This window comes from Camelus ferus, chromosome 30 (assembly GCF_009834535.1).
Source record: "Camelus ferus isolate YT-003-E chromosome 30, BCGSAC_Cfer_1.0, whole genome shotgun sequence".
In the NCBI taxonomy this organism is placed as follows: Eukaryota; Metazoa; Chordata; class Mammalia; order Artiodactyla; family Camelidae; genus Camelus; species Camelus ferus.
This window is the reverse complement of record NC_045725.1, coordinates 16,712,410-16,738,992: the sequence shown is the minus strand read 5'-3', so window position 1 is coordinate 16,738,992 and position 26,583 is coordinate 16,712,410. Positions and strand designations below refer to the sequence as shown.

Below are 26,583 nucleotides of genomic sequence, written 5' to 3'. Positions count from 1 at the left end.
TTGTTTTGAACACAAAATCATCATAAGAACTTAAAGGAACTGAGCAATATCACAAGAGATGTGTCCGAGCCTTGAATTCTGGTGAGTCCCACGCCCATGATATAAGTTTGTACTGCTTTGCAAGTCATTTTCCCTCCTTGTCTCTCCCTGGTGGCTGTAAAGCTCCTTGAGGACAAGGATAGTGTCCAAGTCATTGCTGCATCCTCAGCAACCAGCCCAGTGCCTGATGCATTGTATTAGGAAGTTTAATTGTGAGAGGAGCCCAAATGACATTTGTTAAAGCAGAAAGAGATGTGCTGTAAGGCTGCTGGGGGAGCTTATGGATTGAAGAAGAAAGCAAAAGCTGCAGGAAGTAGAGGCTTCCCCAGGGCTCCACACTGCTGGGACCCACTCTCTTTCCATTATCTCTTCTATGCCTGGGAAAAATACATCCAGAGCCCTGACTTCACAGACTTCCAGCCGAACTATGTGATACAGCAGTCTAGAGGCTACTTCTCTCTCCCAGCTCCAGTAAGAACAGTTTTGAGGAAGACTCTGATTGGCTGAGTTTAGGTCCTGAGCTCATCTCTGATCAGTAACTCTGGAGCACTCCCACTGGTCACACCTAGAATGTGTGCTTATCCCTGGGTGCTGGGACGTAGGCTACCCAGCAGAAGCTGACTGTGGGACTGAGGATAGGATGATGTGGAAGCATGCTGGGAAGCCAAAAATAGTAACTACCATACACTGACTAGGTCCTAAGTAGTGATGACTGAGGATATGAGCTGGAGGTACAGAGTGAATTATTTCCTTGAAGAAATTATTCCATATTGGAAAATGATAGGGCCTCCCTGTCATTCAGTTTACATACATTCATTCATTCAGTAAACATTTCTGAGTATCTATCAAGGGCCAGGCGCTCTTCTAGGTGCTGAGTAGAACTATCAGAAACAAAACAAAGTTTCTGTCCTCCAGAATTTTCCTTTCTAAAGAAGGGAGACAGATAATCAACAAGTGAGCATGCAAAGACATACTATGTCAGTTGGTGATAGTATTTTGGAGACAAAGTAGGGTAAAGAAAATAGGACGTGGAGGAGAGGATGGTCAGGCCAGGATGCTCGCATGAGATGATATTTGAGCAGAAACCTGAAGGAAATGAGATAGCTGGGGATGGAATGTTTTCAAGCTCAGAAAACAGTAAGCAGAAAAGCCCTAAGATAGGCACATGCTTGGTGTGAGGACCAGCAAGGAGACAGGAGTGGAGGATGGTAGGAGATGAGATCGGAGCAGAATGCGATTTACCTCGAAGCCAATGACACTTGCCTGGGCCTCTGTTCCTGGGAGGAATTTCAGGAGCTGAGAGTTCTAGGTGGGGTGGTGGAGCCAGGCTACAGTCTAGAAGCATTTCTGTGTAAGCATGTCTGGTAAATTGCCTAAAAATATACCAGAAGAAAGGGACCTGAATTAATTGTTGTGCTTTATTTTCTCATTCTAAATTAACACTCAATTCTGTACCTTATTTTATACCTGTAATTTGTATTCTTTTCCTTAGTAAGGCCCTGTGTCCCCCTTTCCCTTCCCTTCTATTCACCCATGGGGTAAGCTTCAGGTTGGGTAAAATCTGGATCCCACCCTGGACCAGCAAGATTGGAAGTGGCAGTGCAGAGGGCTGGCACGTAAGACCTGTTAGACCTAGGTCGGGATTTTGACCTTTTCTCTTCAGTGAGATGCGATATCATTGGGAAGTTTTGAGCAGAGTGGTGACATGACCTAATTGTACTTCTAAAAGATCACTCTGACTGCTGACACTGAGGCAGACTGTGTAAAGCAGCACTGTCCAGTTGAAATACAATGAGAGCCACATATGTCATTTTAAATTGTCTAGTAGGTACATTAAAAACAGTAGACAGGTGAAATTAATTTTAATAACATATTTTATTTAACCTAACATGTCCAAAATGTCATTTCAACACATAATCAATGTAAAAAAAGATTGAAATATTTTACATTCTTTTTCTCATATTGTCTGGAATCCAGTGAATATTTTCCACTTACAGCACATCTTGGTTTGGATTAGTCACATTTCAAATGCTCAGTAGCACATGTGGCCAGTGGCTTAAACAGGTCCAAAGCAATGTGTCCTGGCCCCAATCTCCCCAAGCTCGGGGGCTATAGGCACTCCCTACCCACTCTCTGGGCTGGTGGAGTACTCTGAAGGCAGTTCCCCAACTCCTTGGGAGTTAAAGCTGAAGTGAATGATAAGAGAACATTCCAGGCTCAGATCTGAGGTTTGACAATGATCATGCCTAATTTGTACACAGCACTTTTGGTTCTAATTGTTTATCTACATTAAATCACTTAATGTTCATAACAATTTATTCATGGCGAATGTATTACTACTCCACATTCACAGATGAAGAAACTAAGGCATAAGAGAGATGAAATATCCAAGACCACACTGTGCTCTTTCTTCAGTCTGTGCTCCCATCTACTGTACCAGTGGTCTTCTTGGTGAAATATTTCATCATTCCTTTTTCTCCTTGTGCTTGTTTTCCATTCCACCTCCCTTTATGAATAGTATTCTTATGCTTTTTTGCGTATTTTATTGATCATCTTTTATTGATCATATTATATTTCTTGCAACAAAAATATGAATATATTGAAAAATATTTTAAATTTCTTGTGAGAAGGGTTACAAAATTTCTTACAGATTGACTTGTCATTAAAATTATAAATAATTGATCAAAATAACTTAATTACAAGTTACTAATATGAAAAGTTAAATTTTATTGGAAATACATTTCTTAAGTGAGATCAATGAGTCTTTTTACAATTAGTTCTGTGTCCATTAGTTAACACTAAAGCATGATCAGATTCAACACCCATACTATCTCTATTTTTTCATTTTTATTGATGTGAGCCATGAGAATCTTGGCTTATAAATCTTATAAAGAATCTTATAAGTAAGTAAATGGGGATAAAAATAATTTTCTAATAATAATGCTACCCAATTTTGGAACCATGTCCAAATTGTGTGCCCAAAATTACATAGTGATTGGTGATTGCCAGGGGCTGGAGGGAGGGGAAAACTGAGAGTTGTTCAAAGGATAAGTCATACATGATGAAAAATTGCTCAAGATCTGTTGTATAACAATGTGTACACAGTTAACGATACTGTAATGTACACTTAAAAATTGTTAGGGTAAATTTATGTTATGTGGGTTTTTTTTTAAACACAACTACAAAAAAAAAAGAAAAAGAGTCAAGCTTGACCCATCAACTGATGAATGGCTAAACAAAGTATGGTATATCCATACAATGGACTATTTATTATTCAGCCATAAAAAGGAATGAAGTTCTGATACATGGACATCACATGGATGAACCCTGAAACTTTATGCGAAGTGAAAGAAATTGGGCACAAAAGATCACATATTGTATGATTCCATTTATATGAAATGTCCAGAGTAGGCAAATCCATAGAGACAGAAAGTAAATTGGTGCTTGCCTAGGGTTTCAGGGATGGGAAACAGGGGTGATAGCTAAAGAATAAGGGGTTTTCTTTGGGGATGATGAAAATACTCTAAAATTAATGATGGTGATGGTTGTACAACTCTGAATACACTGAAAGTCACTGAACTGTACACTTTAAATGAGCAAATAGTGTGGTATGTGAATTGTACCTCAATAAAATTGTTTTTTAAAATTACACAGTGACTGTATTTTCTATTGCTACCTAACAAAATACCACAAAATTAGCAGCTTAAAATAACATACATTTATTATCTCACCATTTTGTAGAAGAGAAGCCCATTGTGGGGGGAGGTGGGGGTTGGTAGTTGTTGACTGAGTTTTCTGCTTAGGGTCTCACAAATCCAAAATTAAGGTGTTACAAGGGCTGGGCTCTTAGCTGGAGGCTCATGGGAAGAATAAGCTTCATTCTTGTTGTTGGTAGAATTAAGCTCCTTGCAGCTGTAGGACTGAACTGTTTTCTTGCTGGCTGTTGGCTGGGCACCAATCTCAGCTCCTAGAGGCCACTCTCAGATCCTTGAATGTGGCCTCCTCCATCTTCAAAGCCAGCAATGATTTGTCAAATCCTTATGCTTCAAACCTCTCCAACTTATCCTTCCATTACTAGCCAGAGAAAATTCTCTGGGTCGGATCCACCCAGATGATTTCCAGATCTTAAGGTCAACTGACTTCGGACATTAATTATACTTGCAAAATCCATTTACGGCAGTATGTAGATTAGTGGGTGCTTCACAAAATGGCCAGAAAATAATAATCTTTAGAATTCTGCCTAGAATTTTTCATCAAAAATATTCTCTTTTTTAACCAGTTTTATTGGATATAATTGACATGTAACTCAAAAATTTTCTTAAGTCAACTTTTCATTGATGCATAACCTACATACAGAAAAATGCCCAAATCAGAACAGAATAACTCGATCATTTTCACACCAGGAACATACCCATATAATTCACCCTGCCCAGGTCAAGACTTTTAAAAGTTTTTAATGTATTATTATGGTAGGCAACCTCTAAGATGGCCCCCTACAACAATCCCTGTCTCCTAGTATTTATACCCCTGCGTAATGAATGCCTTTCCTCTGAGTGTGAGCTGGACTTACCGATTCACTTCTAATGAACAGAATATGGAAGAAGTAATAGGATGTCACTTTCAAGAATAAGTTGTAAAAAAGACTGTGGCGTCTGTCTTGAATGCTCACTTTCTCTTGGGTTGCTTGCCCTGTAGGAAACCAGCTGGCACGTCATGAGACAGGACAGGCCCATGTAGCCAGGGACCAAGGTCTACCAATAACTACATGAGAAAGCTTGAAAATGGACCCCCTCCACTGAGTCTTTAGATGAACCCACATTTCTAGCTGGCAGCTTGACTACAACCTCACGACAGATCTAGAGTCAGAAGCTGTGCCCAGATTCCTGACCTACAAAAACTGTGAGATAATAAATAACAATGTTTGGGGGTAATTTGTTATACAGCAACAGATAACTACTACTAAATCCTAGATCCAAGTCCTTTATCGGCTATGGGTATCAGCAAATATGTTCTGTGGCTTGCCTTTTCACTCTTTTGATAGTATCTTTTACAAACAGAAGTTCCTAATTTAAGTGTCCAATTTAACAATCATTTCCTTTATTGTTAGTGGTTGTATTCTGTTTAAGAAATCTTTGCCTTTCTCAGGTCAAGGAGCTATTCTATGCTATCTTCACATTTATAAATAAAATCCATCTGGAATTGATTTTTGTGTACTATTGTTTAAGGTAGGCATTAAGGTAACAGTTTTTCATTATGGATATCTGATTGACCCTCCATTTATTGAGAAGGAAATCCTTTTCCCATTGCATAGGAATTCCATATTTAACATATATCAAGTGACCATATTTATGAGTTTTTTATTCTGCTCCACTGGTTTATTTTTTCTTCTTACAACAATGTCACATTGTCTTAAAGATTGCAACTTTACAGTAAGTCTTGATATCCGGTAGTGTTAAGGCTTCCAATTTTGTTCTTTCAAGATTTTCCTGGCTATTTTTGGTCCTTTGTATGTCCATATAAACTTTAGAAATAGCTTATCAATTTCATCATATGTATGCCCACTTAAAAATGCTGCAGAGCTTTTGATTGAGATTGCTACAGATAAATTTAGGGATAAATGACATCTTTCCAATACTGAATCTTCCCTATTTATTAACATGGTATATACCATTCCATGTATTTGAGTCTTCTCTAATATATCTCAATGTTTTGTAGTTTTCAATGGAGAGGTTTTGCATACCTTTCATTAATTTATTCCTAGCTTTTTGATGGTTGTGATGCTTCTGTAAATGGTGTCATTAAAAAATTCAATCTGTTTATTGTTGGAATATAAAAATAAAATTAATTTTCATTATACTGGTTGGGTATCCAACAACCTTGCTAAATTCACTTACTAATTCTAACAGGTTATCTGCTCATTCTTTTGGATTTTCTGTGAATAATCACAAAATCTGCTAACAATGGCAGTTTTATTTCTTCCTTTCTAATCCTTAGACTTTTCACTCATTTTTCTTGCCCTGATACACTGGGTAAGACCTTCAAAACAATGTTGTATGGAGATGGCATTAAGGGAGCATCCTTGTTTATTTTCCATTCCATGGGAAAAGCTTTCAATATTTTATTACTAAATGTAATATTTACTGTATTTTTTGTAGATAATATTCATCAGATGAAGAGCATTCCCTCCTATTCTCAATATGCTAAGAGTTCTTGTCATATGAAAGTATTAACTTTTACCAAAAAAATTTTGTACCTATTTAGATTATCTTAGCACTTTCCCCCATTTATTTTGTTAATATTGATTTTTAAATGTTTAACAAATCTGCCATTCTTTTTTGGGGGAGGGAGGTAATTAGGCTTATTTATTTATTTTGATGGTGGTACTGGGGATTAAACCCAGGACCTCATGCATGCTAAGCATTAGCTCTATCACTGAGCTATACCCTCCCCTACAAACCTGCCATTCTTAAATAAACTCCCTTTGTCAAAATGTCTTATTCTTTTTACATGTCACTGGATTCAATTAGCTAATTATTTTCTTCAGGGTTTTTTTGTAAGAGAAATTAGCCTGTAATTTTCCTGTCTTTTAATGTCCTTAAGTTTTGGCATCAAGGTTATGCTGACCTCATAAAGTGAGTTGGGATGTGTTCCCTCTTTTTCTGTTTTCTGGAAGTGTTTGTGGAAGAAAGGTATATTTCTTAATTGTTTAGAATGATTCACTAGTGAAACCATCTGGGCTTGGAGTTCTTTTGTTTTTTTTTTAGAAGGGTGAATTTAATCACAAATTCAGTTTCTTTATTTCTTTAATAAATAGAAAAAGTGAATAGTCCTACATTTTTTCTTGTGTCAGTTCTAGCAAATTGTGTTCTTTAAGGAAGCTGTTTTAGTAATTTTATTTAAAATTAAAGTCATTTATAGTACCTTCTTTCAACTTATTAATATATGTAAGATCTGCAGCAATGTCTTCTCTTGCATTTCTGATAAAGATATATTATAAAAATATTTTTAATAACCTATTATTAGATCAGCTGATGAATGATAAGTAAAAGTGGTATGTCCACATAATGAAGTATTATTGGGCCATAAAAAGGAATGAAGTACGGATATAAGCTGCAACATGGATATATTTTGAGAACATTATGCTAAGTAAAAGGAGCCAATCACAAAGGACCACATTTGTATGACTCAATTTGTATGAAATGTCCAGAATAGGCAAACTTATAGAGACAGAAAGTAGATTAGTGGTAGAAAGCAATTTATCGCTGTGCGGTTTGGGAGGAAAGTGGGAGTAACTGCCAAAGTGTACCGTTTCTCTTGGGGATAACGAAAACATTCTAAAAGTGATAGTGGTGATAGTTGCACAACTCTGTGAATATGTGAAAAACCACTGACTTGCATGGTCTGTGAATTACATCTCAATAAAGCAATTAAAATCTATCATTGGACAGATTAGCTACTCCTTGATCTGAACTTGGTTAGATTCTCCTTCAATTTTCTTCAAAGCATCACACTGGAAACTACCCAACCTGAAAAAGAATTTGTTACTCAGTCATTCGTGTTTTCACCCCAATACCAATATTTCACCTATCCCCTTTGGTATCTTGGAGCACTGTACAATGGAGCCAGTAATGTAGACCTTTGCCTACACTAGTTCTCAGGAAAATTTATTTTAGGAAATACTTCATATGAAAGTGTCTCTTTATATCCTTAGAAAAACCTTTGCATATCTCCAGGGGTACAAATACCCAAGTCTGAAGACCACTGAGTAGGCCATAGTGCCTCTCAGTATAGGCATGTGGGGGAGAAAATCGATCACGTTCCTGTATCTACTGGCTGTGTGAAGATGTGTTCCATAGCAAGACCCCTTGGAAGCCAGTTAGGAACAGCATTTGGATTGCTGACCCAGACATGGATACATCCACAAGGCCAGCTCCAGTCCAGGATGTCTGATGGAGATATGGTATCATTCAGACAAGCCTCTGATCTGGAAGCCACAACAATGAGGAGAACAACCTAAACAAAATAACCTTGGTTTCACTTGGTGACACTGAATTCAATGTTGCTTAGGTCTACCTGAGGCTGCCTGGCAGTTACAGGGGGATTTGCATAGCTGGGAAACTTGATCCCTCGCCTTTCCCCTTTTACTTTTTCATGGGTGAATTTAATCTTTGTACCTGCCATGTCTGCTGAGTGTATAATTAGCACATTGACATCAGAGCAACAGTGTTTCTCAGCTAGCTTTATTTAGGAGTGGAAATATTTTTTACTTTGGATAAACTTAGGCACTCCCTTCAACTTCCTTATTATCCTGGGTATGGCAGCTTTTTAATCCTTAAAAATATGTCTATCAAGGGCACAGAAATATCTGTGTCCAACTGTCAGCTGGAGTTACCCTGTCCTTTAAGATAAATGTGAAATTGGCTCAACCCTCTACTACCTCCCAATTCCGTGGGTTATGTAAAGGTCACTGCCCTCCTTATAACCTGAAAATCCCTAGGAGACAGGCTCTTGCGCTCACCGCTGATTCCACTCCTCTGAACAGTGTTACTTTGGGATTGTCTCCCTCTCTCAGTCCTGCTGTCCCTTTTCCACCCAGGTCAACCCAGTCAGGATTCAGAAGTTGTTCTTATCTGATGGTGTGCAGGGTTGAGTAGAGAAATCCAAAGCTTACGCATCCAGGAGACTTCAAAGAAAGTTTGGGGGAAATGGAGGGATTTACTTTCAAGAAACACAGCCACCATAAAATTGAACATCAGACGCCTGTGTTCTTAAGGTTCTCCCACCATTTCCCTATCCTGCATGGGGCTTGGCCTTCTTCCTTCATTCTTTATACCTTTGTTTTGACTTTCCTATGGACAGCAAAAGCCAACATCCTACTTCCTTAGGCAGAGAAATTCCTTTTTCCAGCCCTTTCCCTGAGTCTAAGTATCTGTCTGCGTATCTCAGAATGCCAAACTAAAGCTTTAGAATTAGTATTTATAAAGATTTGCCTCATTTTAAGGTCACAGGCAACCATTCTCTTCCTCCCTATTTTTAGTTAAGAGATTAAGAGTGGGGATTTTTGCTTTTTTGCTTTTAATATCAATCAGGAAAAATCCCTAGGAGAACAAGGCATTGCATCTTGTAGAATAACAGGATGGCAAGGGAAATTGAACAAGTCACCACCATTTACTGAGTGCCTAATACGTTTCAGGCACTGAGCTAGGAGCTAGAGCACAAAGGGAAACAAAATCAGTTCTGCTCTTGTGAAGCTTACAGTGCTAGCGGGAAACAGAAACATCAATCAAATATTCACATGAGCAAACTGAAAATATGAAGTGACAAGCAATGGGAAAGTGGGGTGCAGTTGCCATGAGAGTAACATGCTACCTTGTGGGGAAGTCTGGGGAGGCTTCCGTGAGGATGTGACTGCAGAGCTGTGAGCAGAAGGCCCAGTAAGGGTTAACTTAGGGAGAGGAGAAAGAATTCCAGGCTGAGGGAGCATGGTCCAGGCCCTGGGAGCAGTTTCTGCCAAGACTGTGCAACAACAGAAACCTCTGACAAAGGACTAAAAGGCCTATGTGGCTGGGGCTGCAAAAATGCGTGGCACTGTGGAGTAAGATTAGCTTGGAAAGGGAGGGTAAGGGAGGGCCATTAAAATCTGGATGCTAGGCTCAGATTTGCATTTTGAACAAAATCTCTTTGCAGTGTGGGGAATGGACTGGAATGTTAAAAAGCCTTGAAAGGAACTGTCAACTGCCTGGAGCACCCATATGGAGACCAGCAACTGACATGATTATTCGGAGCAGCGTCTTGTCTATGCATAAGTGTTTCAGTGTAATTTTTAAAGTAAATGAATGCATACACACATAAATAGTTCAAAATACCAAATAGTCCTAGCACTATTAGGCTTATACAAAATAGTCATCCTCTGGCTGTCCCTCCCCACACCATACCCCTTGTACCTTCCACCCTTCCTCTACTCTTAACTATTCATCTGATATTTACAGCCTCCTCCACCTTTTAAAAAAACATAATATGCTTAAAGTACTATTTAGTTTTTAGTTTTAAACACTGCCTACTTCCTACTATGGAAGAAAATAATTTCTAAATCTTACCCCATGTCCCCACTGCAACCCCCTTATCTCTATTCTTATCCTGCCAAAGAGCAAACATTACTAGTATTTCCTTTTTATTCTTCCCATTAAAAAAAAAAAAAAAACTGACTCATTCATTACCTAAAAAATCCACCAATCAGTAAGGACAGAATTAATATACATTTCACTATAAATTTATACTTCTGTAAAGACAAAAGTACCTTCACTGTACATCTGTCATGAACGTATTTGAAACAATAAAGATTTTACCCCCACAAGTAAAAACTGCCAAATTTTTAAGATGGCATTAGAGCATTCAAGGACATCACAATTGAACTAAATGTGCTGGTTGAAAGACATAATAAAGTTATTTTCACTAGAAGGCAAAAATTATAAGACAAATGTCTTGGAAGAGGAGTGTTAGAAAGGTCACTAACTGATGATATTCAGTATCATCTACCAATGGAGTAATGGAACAGGCATCTCTTACGCTGCTGCAGAGTGAGCTAGGAAACAAGTGGGAGACTCTTACCCAGAGTCTGAAAAAAATAAGTCAGATGTTTTAGCCTCCAGAGAAATTAATCCTAAGGAAATACTCAGAGATACAAAGGTTTGTTCCCAAGAGTATTCATGACAGTATTATTTATGATAATGGAAAACAATCTCAAGGCTCCAAAAGTAGAAAAACAGTTAAGTGACATTACATCTATAGTATGGAATAATACAAAATCATTAAATTCATGCTTTCAAAGAACAGTTCATGTTGTAGGGAAATGCTCATAATGTTAAATGAAAAAAAGTTGAGGTCAACCTACATGTAAAAATACACATGTGGGCATGTGTGTAATATAACATACTTATAAATATATTATATGTTTAAATATACATGTTCATATACACCTCAATTTTTCTAAGTGCATAAATACAGTTTTTTTATCCTACTACCCATATACTTCAGAATCACCTGGGGGAATCTTATTAAAAATGTAGATTCTTGGGTTCCACCCCAGACCTCCTGAATTAGAACATTTGGAGTCAGAGCCCAGGGATCTCTGTCTACCTATGCAGTCTTGTTCACCTATGTACTACCCTGGGTAACACTGACTCACATCTCAGTTTCAGGACCATTGGACCAGAAGTACTAGCACTCTGGATGGTGAAATTTTGAGTCATCATCTTCTTTTCTTGAATCTTAAAAAAAAAACAAAAAAACAACATTAACTACTAAGCATATGCTGCTTTAATGACTAAAAGTTTATTAAAAGTGTATTAATGAGGCATGAATGTTTGAACACAGAGCTGATTTGGGGTCTGTCTGGGCAAGTCTAAACACCTCTTGAGAAATAGAAAGTGCACATTTTTTATTTAAAATAAGCAGGAACCTATCAATTCCTGACAATAGAAAGTCGGTTTAAGACAAAGAAAATATTAGGTATAGCTATAAAATTTATTACCTCAATAAATTGTGCAAGTAAAAAATATAAATATAATAGTTTTCGTAAGTATTAAGGAGCAGCATTTCTCAGTTTTCCAAGAGGTCCCCTGGCAAAAGAGGATTCAGCGATCAACTAAGTTTGGGGCATAACACATACTCTAGTCCCCTCTAGGGTCATACCTCCATGGGCAGATTGTAGGTTCTGAAAGTCCAATTTAAGACTCACTCTTAATTCTAGCTCCACAAATTCTTAGAATGTGTCCTACCATCAAAGCAAATTCCAGGCCAGAAGAGAGTCCAAGAAAGAATTCTCACAATGAACTGATACCCTACACTTGATCCAACGTATCAGTTCGTTCCACATTCCCATGTTCTCTGAGGGCTTAGCCCACGAATATTAATAGCACCTACTCGGAGGGCACAGCTCAAGTTAGCTACCAAATAATGCTCAGAAACAGTGAAACTGTAACAGGCTACAAGATCAGAACCATCTGAAGGAACTGTGTATTTACTTTTGTTTAGCTATCAGTGTCTTCCACTTAAGACAGTGAGCCTGAAATTTTGCCTCATATTCATCTCTGTACTCCCGACACAAAAAAGCCTGGCACAGTAAATGGGGCACCACCCATTGGGCAGTTACATTTTTGGGACAAATACAGTAATGAAATGGATGAAGCACAGGTGGGTCTTATATTTTGTGCATTCATACATCAAGGCCTCATTTCATTTAATAAACATTTCCTGAGTGTTTACTATGGGTGGGTATTTCCAAGAATGCAGAGGTGACTTAATGCAGTCTTTACCCTGAAGAGCTCCACGCAGCAGAGGTATGAGCACTAGCCATCCCCACGTGCACAGGTTTGGGCACACAGTAGGAATCTAATAAACGCTGTCTGAATTGAGTTCAGAAATCAAGATACCCCTTAGGTCCGGTCAAACTTTGGTACTTTGGCAGAGCAGAGAGCCTAGAGAGCGGCACAATCAGACCACTCGGGAGCCTGCTTCAGAATGATGGAGACCTTGGGTAACTAGATCCCTCCTGATTATCACTACTCAACGGACTCTACGGCCATCCACAGGGCAATTCTTTTTTAACTAGAAAAGCCTCAGGACCCAAAGGAATTTAATAGTATACATGGTGACCATATTTCTGAGTAAGTATACTATGAACTCTCTAGGTTCTTGGGATGTTAATGGACAGTATATGGTGAAATATGGCTTAGAAAGGGGTTCAGTAGAATTGACAGGCCTCTGTACTTCAGGACTGAATGCCTTTAAGCAATGTCCTATGCTCCTTTTGTATACTGTTTTATTTTTCACAGCAATCCCGGAGGTAGGTCTTATTATTTTTCTCATTTTTAGAGCTGAGCAAGCTGAAGCTCAGAGAGTTAAGTATTCTGCTCCAAGGCACACAGGGACCTCCATGAGGTACAGAATGAGACTCTGAAATCAGGTCATTCTGGCACCGAACACTGGTTTGTGATCACTGAAGCAGTACCGTTTTCAACGTACCGATGGGCACTAGAACACTGCCAGAGGGGCACACGGCACACAGGGGTTCCCAAACTGACTGGATTAGGGAATCCTTTTGAATGAATCCGCACTTAAGACTACCTTTCCATGTAACACATTCTGAGAAATAATTGTGGGCAGATGAATCAGAGATACCCCATGGCAGACAGAAGGGAGGTGGAAGGCAATTCATAGGGAAAAGCTATTCTAGAAAGAATATTTATTAAAATTGTGCTCAAAGAATTATTAATAGGAACACATAAATTAAACTCAAGTTGAATAGATATCATTTTTTAATCTCCAGAATCATAAGCTCATGGCTCATTTCTGACAAATAATATCTGAGATGACATTCCAATTCCAACATATTCACTTATCTAGCTCTTCAGGATTTGCTGTAGAATTTGACATACTTAGTAGATGTCACTAATTTTTATAAAGTATATTCACATTGGGAGTATAAGTTTTAAGTTGCTGTGTATCTCAACAGCCCTGAACATGCATTTTGGGATGAGATAATTCTTCATTGTTTAGGACTGATCAAAACTTTGTAAGATCTAGTATTCTGGCCCTTACTGACTAAATATCAGTAAAACCCCCCTCCTAGTTTGGACAAGAAACATGCCATTTTGAATTCCATCTAAGGTAGTAGTATCACCTCCAACTGAGGACCATGGGTTTAGAGCAAACTGGAAAGTTCAATAAAATATTAATCGAAAGATAAACACCTAGCTCGACCCTGCATTCAGTATTCCAGCAAAGAATTCAAGAGTTAACATGCCAGCTTCAATCCTGCATATCCAATGTCTCGTTATATTTCCCTCTATTCTGTTAATAACATGAACAGATTCAACACAAACTGCCAAAATACCATTTTTAGCCAGGAAGGCCAAGCCCTGTGTACTTTGCCAACAATAGCAATAAAGCTGGGCAGAAGCTAAGCCCAGGATGGTGTATTGGCTAATATCTGAGGCAGCAGCCACAAAACAAGATGTATACTTAAATAGTCTATCATTTTGTCAAATGTGGACTTTAAGAAGGATGCTGGTTTTTTCTTTTTAAAGTGATTTATTATCAAAAAGCTTGCTCCCTCTCAATGCTGAGTTAGTTCAGCAATGCAGCTCCATCTTTTTTAGGATTATTAGGACCCAAATAATTTTAGACCAAAACAACAACAACAACAAACTTAACTGCTGGTTCAGTAACATATTCACAGACATGTCAGAATGCATTCAGAAGGAACACTGGTTTCATTTCTTGATCGGAATGCCAATCACCATAAAATCTTCTGCTAAAGTCACTTCTTGGAGATCTAAGACTGATTCAGCTTGCTTTTTAAGTTCTATAATCCCATCTGTTTCTCCTTCTCTGGCCAAGGCAACTGGTTTGTACCTCTGACTGAAGTGAGTCAGAACCAGCCTCTTTGCTTGGCACAACTTCGCAAATGCTGCTGCCATCTGTGGTGTGCTGTGGCCATGCTCCTTTGCTTTGTCCATCTGAGTGTCATCCAGGGTCGCTTCATGGATCAACAGGTCTGCTTCAAAGCACAGCTTCACTCCTCCATCATCCACAACTCCAGAACAGTCACCCAAAATGCAGATTTTTCTTCCAACAATAGGCTTTTTTAAGACATCCTGGGGAGAAATTGTAACTCCATTTTCCAGAACTACAGATATTCCATTTTTCAGCTTCCCATAGGCAGGACCTGGCGGAACACCTAATGATGGAGGCAGATAACATCACATCATGGGAATGGAATTTATGACTTGTTAAGAGTCTGTTTCAACAGCACAGCAAATAGCAAACGGGAAAGGCATCCAATTCTTTTCCTAATTGTTATAAATACTTTATTACTTGTGGAAAACTGGAATATTTATACATTTTTAAAAGTTCAGCGTTGGCTATTGATATCAGCAATGTCCTAGTACTTAAAACATTTCCCAGGCACACATGTCAGATGAGTTTTAAGCTCTTTAGTCCCACTAAAACCTTATTACAGTCAAGATAACAGTCTTAATTCTCTGTTGTGCATGGGAATAACAATTTTTGAGAGTGCTGTGTTTAATAAGCTCATCTGTGGGTAAAAATTAAAGAGCCCATTTAAATGATAGGGTATCGACAAACACAATAAAAAAATTGTTAGAAGGGATTGTTTAGATCACAAGATCAAGGAGAATTTCAGGCAACTGTACATAATCAATCTTTGAGGAGAGTGGTAGTTCCGTGTTCACCAAACTGGGCTTAAATCTCATATTAATCTAGAGTAACATCTGACCATCACTCTGGACAATACCTACAAACAAATAAGATGTGTTCACTAATTCTAACACAGATCATGTTTAGAGTTTCTCAGTTTAATAGTATCTACAGGTTTTTAGGTAATAAAAAATACCTTTGACCTAAGACACTTTACCTCATTTAGTTTTAGTTGGGGAAGAAAGAAGAGATTGCAGAAATAAAGAAAAATAAAAAAAAACACCACCATGTTTTTCACAGTCTCTGCAGTAGCCATGACAAGGAAGGTGGTACTGCTAGAGGAATGACATAACTGGACACTGCTTTGAGAAAGGTGCTGAAGATCCCTCACACATGATGGCCAAGCATGGAAGAGATTTAAGGTTCAGATGGGCTCCAAGCCAATCCTTATATGCTCGCTTCCAAGTGTGATGAACCCAGGTATGTAAAACTGGCTGAGGCAGTGTTCTAAACACCAAATTGATTTAATCAAGGTTGACTGAGGCAGTCAACAGGGAAGGAAAACCCTGAAAGTAGTTGGATGCAGTTACAAGGTTAAGAACTATGGTGAGAAGTCTCAGGCCAAAGATGTCACTGAAAACGTATTTCAAAAATATGACATGAATAAATAAAAGCCTAGACCTACAACCACTACCACCACCCTGCTAACCAAGACAGCATATGCTGAGAACAAGACAGGCCATGGATGTGCATCCACGGAGTGAAAAGAGAAGAATTCAAATATATTCTCGGTTTTAGCTCTGAAGAGCATCTTTTGGCTTCAAACGTTTCCCTCAATATACAAACTTTGGGCAAAGGAAGTAAGTGGAGAAAATGTCAGTTTTAGGACTTGGAGACAGGAAAGGAAGGTTAATTGCTATGACACTTTTAACTGCTTCAGTTAACAGCAACTCGACTCGATGAGAAAGGAAAATAAACCACTTACCGAGGTCTTTCAGCTTCTGTGCATTGAGTTTACCTGGGCGTTTCTTCTCCACGACTGAAAATCCAAAGGAGGGTATTCGATGAAACAGGCGAAATGCTTTTACAACAAACTGTTCATCATCAACCAGATGGTATGAGTTTTCTTCTGAGTCTAATAAGATAGTTCTTCCTTGTCCCTCTTTGGGAGGGCTGTCTGCTCTATTCACGAACACAAATTCTTTTAGTTCTTCTGGAGGACACTGATCCGCTGTAGGCACCAGCTCGTGGACCACATAAGGGAAGACCAACTCCGTGTGAGAGAGTTCCATGGTTCTCCAGATAAATTCCCGAAGCCCCGCGGGGCCATAGATTTCAATAGGCTGTTTGGTAACCACAGAGCCACTCTGCAGGCTGATTGTGCACAGGAGCCCAGGAAGGCCAAAGAAATGGTCTCCATGAAGATGTGTGATGAAGATCTTGGTAATTCTTCCTTTTGATTGAAGCAGAGAAACAAATTTGGGAATTTTTCAGAAATAAAACCCATGCAAAGCTACCTGAAACATGCATAACAATGTAGATAGAAAGCAACAAAATGAATTTAGAAATTCTCCTTATTAGCATAAACTTCCTTCCTTCCATTTTTCTACATGATTCCAGAAGTAATAAAGGCAGGCTTTATTTCACTATATGACTATTTTTTTCATAAAACATCTTCAAATTACACAGTGTTACAGTTTTAAGAGTATTTAAATATTTAAGAGTATTTACTAAAAAAAGAAAATAAAGGAAGTGTGTCAAAATGTTTCACTTAGGTAACTAGATAGGCCTCAGGTGTTAAAAGCATCTGGCAATTATACTGCCCCCTATTGCTCCCTCTGAGAAAAGCAAATATGTATTTCCAGCATAACAAATGTTCCCCTGGCTCCAAATGGACTGGACCAGTGCCTGAACCCAAAGCTGCCTTTTAAGGACTCCACACTGGACAGAGATTAACTAACCAAGCCAGACCTGCTCTCTGAGTAAGGATGAAGCAGGGGGAGAAAAAGGAAGGAGATGAGGGAGGGAGAGGAAAGGGAGGAGGGAGCAGGAGGGAGGTAGAAAGGGAGTGAAGAACCCAGGGGAGGAGGTGGACAACAGACGCCAGAATGCAGATCAGAGGGTAGACCCCCCCACACACAGTGTTTTGTAAAGCCGCACACACAAACCCATCCCTTCCTTTCCATCTGAACTAACACAACAGCTTTTCCAGAGCATACTGGCTTAGGTTGGAACATGATTTAGCCAATGTTAAAGTGAATTTACTTCTGGTATGTGGCAGGATGCCACAGCATTTTTCTGAGATGCACCGAAAGGTCTTTTAAAAGTAACAATTACAATTAACACATTTTTAGTATAACAGAGGCTTCCAGTCCTACCTCATGATCCACCTATTTCAAACATTTGACACCATAAAAGAACAGAAACAGTTTATTGATACCATAGAAGTACAGGAATAGTTTGTTATTATGGGGTTGGCCTGCGACATCAAGGTGAAAGTGTTCTCCAGGTGAGTCTTCCAGAGTTACTGCACCAGGCCCAGGCCCCTGTGGCAGAGAACAGAGTGGGCAGAGGCTGATCTCAGACCTTGAGAATCCCCAGGAGGGGGAAGAAGTGTCTTCAACATGCTCCTTTTTGTTTTCTCTCTCCAGTCCTTGTTTTTGTTGCTTTTTGACTTCTAGAACCCTTTTATCTCTCCTTTCCTGCTGTCTGGGCTGCCAATGTACCCCCAAGTGTGACCTGAGGACTCAGCAGACAGAAGAACTACAACAGTTGATGAATCCTGGTCTCATGCTGACCTCAAAACTCCTAAGTCAGACTTTCTGGGCCTCTCCCTATCTACTGCAAAACACAGAACACCAAAACAATCTGTGAACCCAAAGCAAATGAGACAAGTCAGGGAAGTACACAGTACTTCCCACAGTTATCACAGTTTCAAGGAGGACAAACATTTCATTTTTCCAGAAATGTGATTTTAGAGGGAGAAGGAATAGCAACCACAATTATCAAAGGTAAAAGGAAGCTGTCAAATGAAGAAAGAAACATGTATAAGTTCCCTTTCACTTGAGAACAAGAAAGTTACCAGGGAAAAATGTCATCACATAGCAGCAGACTACTAAGCATGCGCTAAGCGATGATGCAGTGGTCTTCACTGCCACTGCAAACTCTCTACAGCACACTGTTCACACATGCTGTTCAGCTGAGAAACAGCAGGTCACACCAAGTATTGTCTGATCCCATTTGTGCAGAATTATACACACACACACACACAAATACACCTACACCATCACCATAGGTATGTGTATAGAAAATTCACCTATGAGAGGGGGATTTAAGCTTTTCTTATTCATACTTTTCTGCTTTGTTTGAATTTTTACAATGAATATGTATACTTGTTATAATCATTTAAAAATTATACTTTATACTACTTTTTATAATCATTTTTGACAAAAAAAGGCTTAAGCTCACTTTTTTAAAGTATAAAAAAAATAGATATGGCAAACCTGTACTTTGTAATCAGATGCTTGCATATCAGGACCATGGAAACTTGAAAGAGTATGTTTAGATAAACAGAAAATACTTCCTTATGAAACCCATAAAATATTATTACCCCAGGAGGTACTAAAAGCTAAAAGGACTCAATGACTCCAATAGTGATAGGACCATATGCAGTTATTGAGAGAAAACAAGATGTACTGAGGGTGCTGCATTTTAGTTTGAGGCTGTGGCCTCTGAAGTATTAGAACGTTTTAGATAATGTCTGGGATGACCATATCACCCTCCTCTCTGAGGCCAGGAACTTTCTTCTTAAGCCAATAAAAATTTAGTAAACTAAAAGTTCTCTTAGGCTTTATTTTATTTTATTACATATTTATTTTTTTGGTCAAACTTTTTATTTTAAAAAGTTTGAGCTCTGTGAACTGTTTGTTTAAAAAACATACAAAATAGCTGTAAAATATAAAATATTAGAAAATGGTACTTTGGCAGATAGATTTAAGGTGGTACCTGTGGCTCCTGCCTCCCAGTGTTCACATCCTTCTATAATTCCTTCTCCTTGAGTGTGGGTGGGCCTTGGGACTTGCTTCTAACCAGTAACACATGGCACAAGGATGCAATGTGATTACGTTATTCACAAGACTCTATCTTGCTGGCAGATTCTGCTCTTGAGTCTCTTTCTCCTTTGTTGGCAGTACGGAAGCAAGCTAGTGTGAAGCAGAAATCCCCATGACCTGGACCCACAGGAGGCCTCTAGCTGCTGCAGGCAGCTTCAGGCCAGTCCTACAAGGACAAGGACTATGCCAACAAACTGAGTGAGCACTGGAACAGATTCTTCCCCTTGTTGAGCCTCGGATGAGACTGCAGCCCTGGCCAATACCTGGATTGCAGCCTAGTGAGACCCTGATGCAGAGAATCCGGCTAAGCCAGGCCTGAACTCCCTGACTCACAGAAACAATGAAATAAGTGCAAATAAGCCACTAAATTTATAATTTATTATACAGCATTAGATAACTGACACAGGTACTAAAGAAAAAATAAAAGCTTATCCCTATACTCAAAAACAGTAACTTGTTTCTATTTCAATCACCCTGCCACCTCAGCTCCTACTCTCTAGAATGTTAAATATTACTGCCTCCCCTCTGGCATGTGCCGACCCTGACAGTTCTCATGAAAGGCATGTCCGTGTGATGCAAGAGAAGAAAACCATAGCACCTGCTCTAACCTCAGGGTTTCAACGTAAGACAGTATACAATTAGGGCTGAACTGGATACACCTCAAGGCCATGTGTCCCAAGTGATGTGCATTAGTTCCTTCCTCCAACAGCTCTTTTCCGAACCTCCTATCTAGGTCTGGGACATCATCACCTGTAACTTGTAGAAATTCTTTACCTCTTCACATCCCAGACATTCAATCAGTCACCACCTGTACAAATATCTCTTTGATGGTGGCTGTACAAATATCTCTTTAATTGAGTCTCTCATCTTCATCCTTATTCCTACTTCCTGCCTCAATGTCTTCATCTTCTCTCTCTCTCAGATGAATGCAGCTGCCTTGGAATTGGTTTCCTGAAGCTATTCTCTCTTTCCCAATATATTTGCCATTGGAAAATTGTCCTAAAACATAAATCAGACCGTGTCACTCTTCTGCTTAAAATTTCTAATCGTTCCTTGTTGCCAAGAGAATAATAAGGTCCAGACACCTTAGCATACCACAGAAATCTTCACAGTCTTCCCTTACTTAGTTACTTTTTTACATTGTTATCTCTCGTCTATCTTAGCCAAGTATTCAAAGTTCTGGATGGCTTAATATTCCCGAAATATGTCATTTCCCTCATGGAGACTCCTTTTCTTATTGCTCACTTTGTTGTCTGTTCTTTGAATGTCCATCCCTACTTCTCTCCCCAGAGAAACTTCTGTTCATCTCTTAGACCCTCGCTCAACTGTTACCATTTCTGGGATGCCTTCTCTGAACACACAGGTAAGGTTAATGTCTCCCTCCTTGGTGCTCCAAAAGTGGTTAGAAAACATCTCCGTTATTCTTACTTATCACATCACACTATGACCGTCTGCATGTCAGTTTCCACCACTAGATCAAGGGATCTTTGGATGCTAGAACTATCACTCCTTTAGCAATCAAATGCCACACACTAGTATAAGTCATAGGAATAATTTCAGTAACCTAATTATCAAGACCTAACAAGTGAGAGGCACTGTGCTAAGTGCTGAGCATCTTATTCACGCACAACTGAACAGATATTACTAGGCAGCTACTAGGTATAAGCGGTCACTGAGTTTAGTTTATTGTACAGGGAGATAAACAGTGAACACAGACACAACTATTTAAATAACATGATTTTAGATACTGCTGACGCTAAAAAGTGAATAAAAATAGCACAAAGCAGTAGAATGCCTGGGAGAGGTAGAAATTACTTAACCCCAGACATTCAGAGGAAGCCTCCGAGGAGCTGGCATTTGAGCTAAGATTTAACTGATGAGAAGGAGACACCCACACAGAGAAGGGATTATTATATACAATTCACACAACACGCCTTCTAAGTCAAGTTTTAAACCCCATTTCAGAGATGGGGAAGTTTGCTGATCTGCTAAGGTAATGAGCCGAGACACAGCCAGGACTGGAACCTGGTCTGCCTGACTCTGGGCCGGGGCTCTTCACCACTGTACACTCCGGTCTGCCTAGTGCTAGGGTCTCTCTGTTTCCCCTGGCTGGAATGCTTGTCTTCTCCCCAGTCCAGGGAATCCCTCCTCCTCCTCCTTTAACAACTCACAGGTCAGCTTCTCTGAGATGCCTACCCTGATAACTTCAAGTAGCAAAGAACATCTCATTCCCCTTCCACTCTTTGTATCCTCTCATGATACTGACAACGACCTCCTGGTGGAAATAAGAATGTATGCTGTTCCTTTGCTTGGGCAGTGTCTATCTCATATGTCTGATGTATCCCACTCCAGCCTCCACACCTAAGGCTATATAAATCCTTGCTCTCATCATTTACAGGAAGAATAAAAAGTAAGTAAGTAAGTAAGTAAATAAATAGAGTTCAGTGGGTGTGGCCAGATGCCTGAGTGCCTTGCAAGTCTTGCCAGGCTCCAGGGCTGAAATGGGATGCAACTGCCAGGGCTATTTCTGAGCAAAAGGCCTAAGGAGAACTAAGAAAACGAAGAAGCGGAACAAGAGATTGCTTTAATGAGATAAGCTTAATAAACACTAACCTGCTTTAAGTTGGCTTTTCATAAGCTGTGTCTGAGTTCCCTCCCCACAGTCAAAGAGCCAGCACTCGCCTTCACACCGAAGGACCAGAGCAGAGGCACCTCGGGTTGGGGATGGGTACGCTGCGCCTGTCCCAAGAAATGTCACATCCATAGACATCTTCCTCCCTGCAAGGAGAAGATCACCCAGGGATTATTACACATCACTGCTCAAAATCACCAAAAACAGGTTCTTGTGAGATTTACTGTTACCTATGTTTTCATTATTCAGAACAGTCTGGATTCCTATTCTCTAACAGTTTTCCACAGAAATGCAATGAAAAATTTTAATAACTCTTACTCAGTTAACACAAGTTACCAAACCTTGTATGACTGCTCACATACACAAAAATAAACAAATTTTTAAAAAGGTAAACCCAGTCAATTAAAAACTATAGTTGAATTCCAACTATATGACATTCTGGAAAAGGGAAAACTATGGGGACAATAAAAAGACAGTGGTTTGGGGGAAGGATGAATAGGTGGAACACATGGGATTTTTAGGACAGTAAAACTATTCTGAATGATACAGAAAAGACAGACACATGTCCTTCTACATTGGTCAAAATCCATAGACTGTACAACGCGAAGAATGGATGAACCCCAATGTAAACTTTAGTTAATAATAATGTATTAATATTGGCTCATCAATATTGTACCACACTAATGCAAGATGTTAATATTAGGGGAAACTGGGGGGTGAGCATGTATATAGGAACTCTGTACTTTCTGCTTATTAATTTTTTAAAAAGTTCTTTTAATAAACAATAAACAACCCTAGTGAGGCTCTCGGCAAGAGATGGAATTTAATTATGCTCACTAAGTAATCATCTGGTGATGGTGGTGATCAGCCCTTTCTCTGAACCATCATAAACCACAGCAATGCTTTGTAACACTCTATAGTAATGCTAACACCGCACAGTAATGCTGAGTGAATGTCTCACTCTCCTAATAACAGAGTCCATGAGGGGGTACGACTTGGGTTTTTGCTATTATAAGTGATAAGCAATAACCTGTTAAGTGTGTAGATTTCTGCCAACTCCTGACATCTCTTTTTCCTTTCACTATTTTTGGGCACATCTCTCTCTGATATACTTCTGTGATGGGAGATATGCATCAAATAAAATAAATAAGCATTAACTCAAATTTACATATAACCAATTATTATCTACATTGATGGCAGGGAAGAAAACATTTACTTTTAAGGAAAACTATTAAAATAAAATTTGACAGAGAGCTGGATTAAATATGTCGTCAATAGTACAGGAAAAAAATTATCCAAAATTTTCTCAGTCCTAGTAATAATCAGATAAAAACAGACAAGAAGGGACAGTCTAGAAATAAACCCAGGTATGTATGGAAATCAATATACGATGAAAGTGTAAAAAGGGTGCTTACTTAATGAACAGCACTGACATAATTGGCTATTTTCACAGAAAAAAAGTAAGGAGATAGTCTGATGAGGAAGGATATGCAGCATATTGCTAATATTGGTTATCTCAGAGTGATTAAAATGATGGTGGTGGTGGGGATTATTAAATCTCCCTTTTCTTTTAAATCTTTGAATTGCTTTTGATTGAGGTGAGCAGCATTTTGTTGACTTATTTTATTTTATATTTAATTTATTTAGTATTAATGAACACGACATAACACTGAACATGCTTTTCTAACTACATGTCACCTAACCTTCCTTTCCATCTAGGGACAGTCAGCTCCCCCTACACACCTCACCTAACAGATGGGTGGTACATTTCTCCACCCTACACACAAGCCTTTAGGTTACTGCTAGTGTCCTTTCCATGTGTTATTCCATATTTTCACTTCCAAGATCAAGACCTCCTCTGATAATTAAGTAGTTTAACTTGCAGAGGATTTCTTATTGGACTGCAGTTTGCAAGAGACATGAGAATAGAATGTAGAACATTAAGGTAATAAACGCAGAAGGTATAACAGAATATAATCACTTCACAATCTGTAGCAAATAATAGATCTAGGCCAGTGGTACAGAACCCTGGAGAGTATGAGAATCGCCTGGAGAGCTTTTAAAAACTTATCAATGATTGGGCTCCAACCCAGAACTAAACAGAAAATTCTGCAAGTGATGTGTTTTAGAATTAAAAAAAAAAATTCTTCCCTTGTGATTCTAATATGCAGTCAGTTTTGAGACCCACTTAGTGAAAGGCTAATGGAGAACTATAATGGATATGGATCAGGCTGGCCTGAACTTACTACTCAATTAGTCAATTAAAAAAAAAACTGTTACGATAAACTTCAAACACATGCAAAAGTAGAGATTAGTGTAACGCACTGTCACTGAGCTTATCAACTCATGACCAATCTTGTTCCATCTATATCCCCCATCCATCATCTAAGAATATGTGGTAAGTGGTAATGGGGTACCTCCATCAGGAAGCACATGCTGTCTGGCTATCTTTCTTTTTCTGATGTTAACAGTCACTAATGATCACTGCCAGGGTCTACTGTTTCATTACAGGTTGCCAAAAGGTGATATTCTTTCATTCCTTCTGCAGTTATTAGTTGGCATCTTCCTGTAATCCCCTGGTCAATTAGTTACCCAGGAGCACAATTTGTACAGAAAAGGTCCACACCAGAGACAAAAGACCTAATCCAACTCCTGATGTGATGCAAGATGAAGTGCACAGTAACCTATAAGGTTTTCCTGTCAAAGAGTAGACTCTGAATCTGAAAAAGGCTGTAATCTAAATACCAATTTATTAAAGGACACCACAGGGACGCAAAGAGCAAAATCCAATATGTAGGAAACACTATAGGACAAATTTGACTTGGCTTCTTCAACCAGTAAAATACAAGGGAAAATATAACAATAAAGAGGGAGGGGATAAAGAGATTAAAAGAGATATGAACCGTCAGCCAAATGTTGTATGTGGAGCTTGTTTGAATCCTGATTTGGACAAACTGGTTAATGGGAGACAACTGGGGAAATGCAAACGTTCACTGGATAGATAGTAATATGAAATTTTTGTTAGATTGACAATGGTTTTATGTTTAAAAAAGGAGTTGTGTTTTATAAACATAAACAAGTATTTAATGGATGAAATGGCATATTCAGATTTACTTTAAAACAATCCAGCGGTGATGAGGGTAAGAGACGAAATTAGATTGATCATGAGTTGGGAATCAGTATACTATACTATTTTTGTGTTTTAAAGTTTCCGTAATAAAAAGTTTAAAAACAAACCAAATAATCAAAACTCTTCCACGAGGTCGGGAAGTAATTAGAAATTAATTTATTTAATCAGTGGTGCATGTTTTGTGACATGCACCATTCTAAGTGACCAAACCAGATTTTGGTCCCAGTAGTCTCGGACAAAACAAAAACAAAAACAAAAAACCCAGCCGCTTGCTTTCTCAAGACTATGATTCACTTTGGAGGCAGTGCACCTTCTGGGCGCGAACACAGCACACGACCACAATATTGTCACTTGACATTCTGGGCCAGTGATTCTCAGTCCTGGCTGCGTGTCACCATCACCTGGTGATTCTGGGGCTTCAGCATTTGGAAGGCTTCCCAAGTGATTCTACAGGCCGCCGGGATGAGAATGAGTTTCCAGGCAGGCAGTGCCCACCCTGCAACCACCGAGCGGTGCAGGCACGGCAGATACTGCCATCCTCCATTTTAAAGATAAAAGAACCGTGGCCCGCGAGACAGTGTGCGGCCAAGCCCAGGCAGGGCCGGAGGCCAGGTCTCCGACCGCTAGCCAGCCCAGGCTCTCCTCCAAGTCGGCGTCAGGCTCCCAAAAGCAGGGGTGGGAGGGGGCAGGAGCGCGGGGCGGCGGCGGCCCCCGCCTCGGGGTGAGGGGTTGGGGGTACACAAGGCGCGTCCTCGCTCCCGGGCGCTCCCGGGCCTGGGTCCTCCGCTCCGGGCCCGGCCCGCCAGTCCGCAGGAAGCGCGCCCGCCCGCGCGCTCAGCCCACTCGGCGGACGCCGGGGAGGCCGCGGCCGCGCAGACCCTGGCCCGCCCCCCTCCGGCGCGCCCTGCTCCACTCACCCACTCCCCGAGGCCCGCGGCAGGAGCCGAGGGAGGCGCAGGCCCGCAACGAGGCCCAGCCGTCCACGGGGCGGCGACGCGCGGGGGCGGAAGTGCGCCGCGGGCCGTGCCCGAGTGCGGCCGCTCTAGGACGCGCCGGAGGTCCGCGCTCGGTGGTTCCCACCTGGGCCTGTAGCCGCGGAGAGAATGGGTACCAGCTCTAGGCGTCCCCACTGTCCTGCAATGAGTCCCTGTCCTTTACTCGCCCTCACAGCCCTCTGGCTAAGGTGGTGGCGGTAACCCGCGAGAACCCGAGCGCCCAAAGTGAAAAACGTCTACTGTTCTGCTTTTTGTTTTCAAACAAGTGTTCTCCCAGATGCTTTTCTCTTGCATATCTTTGTGTAATGTTTGTGTAACGTCGGTTCTTTTGTGAGGGTGGATCTTTCCAACTTAATCACTAAATCTAAAAGTTTAAGCTTGAGGTGCTTTAGAATCAGAGATCCTACTAGTATTACTATAGATCCTGAGTCTGCTTGATTCCACTTTCCAGTTCCA

General features: G+C 39.9%; 1 protein-coding gene across 3 annotated transcripts; it reads right to left on the bottom strand.

The window, feature by feature from the left end:
- Positions 1 to 1,292: 1,292 nt before the first annotated feature.
- ELAC1 (elaC ribonuclease Z 1) lies at positions 1,293 to 26,156 on the bottom strand. 3 transcript variants are annotated; one of them, XR_004316174.1, is made up of 6 exons: positions 26,050 to 26,156; positions 21,984 to 22,148; positions 16,244 to 16,711; positions 14,455 to 14,779; positions 11,225 to 11,306; positions 1,293 to 1,412 (listed from the first exon to the last, which is right to left on the bottom strand). XR_004316174.1 is itself a non-coding variant. In XM_032470430.1 (5 exons), exons 2-5 carry the CDS (start codon positions 22,138 to 22,140, stop codon positions 11,288 to 11,290), a joined length of 969 nt encoding a protein of 322 aa, XP_032326321.1. In that variant the 5' UTR covers positions 22,141 to 22,148; positions 26,050 to 26,156; the 3' UTR covers positions 2,747 to 11,287. The 3 variants fall into 3 exon arrangements, 2 of the variants coding, with proteins under 2 accessions (XP_032326321.1, XP_032326320.1); XM_032470430.1 differs by lacking the exon at positions 1,293 to 1,412 and having other exon boundaries at positions 2,747 to 11,306; XM_032470429.1 differs by lacking the exons at positions 1,293 to 1,412; positions 11,225 to 11,306 and having other exon boundaries at positions 14,111 to 14,779.
- Positions 26,157 to 26,583: the final 427 nt, after the last annotated feature.

What these genes read in the sequence shown, in the direction of transcription:
- ELAC1 (XM_032470429.1), bottom strand. Translation starts at nt 22,140, where the DNA reads ATGTCTATGGATGTGACATTTCTTGGGACAGGCGCAGCGTACCCATCC. An exon ending in GAAAAGCCAACTTAAAGCAG is followed by an intron (nt 16,712 to 21,983) that starts GTTAGTGTTTAT and finishes TTCAATCAAAAG; the next exon opens with GAAGAATTACCAAGATCTTC. An exon ending in ACAGAAGCTGAAAGACCTCG is followed by an intron (nt 14,780 to 16,243) that starts GTAAGTGGTTTA and finishes CTCCATCATTAG; the next exon opens with GTGTTCCGCCAGGTCCTGCC.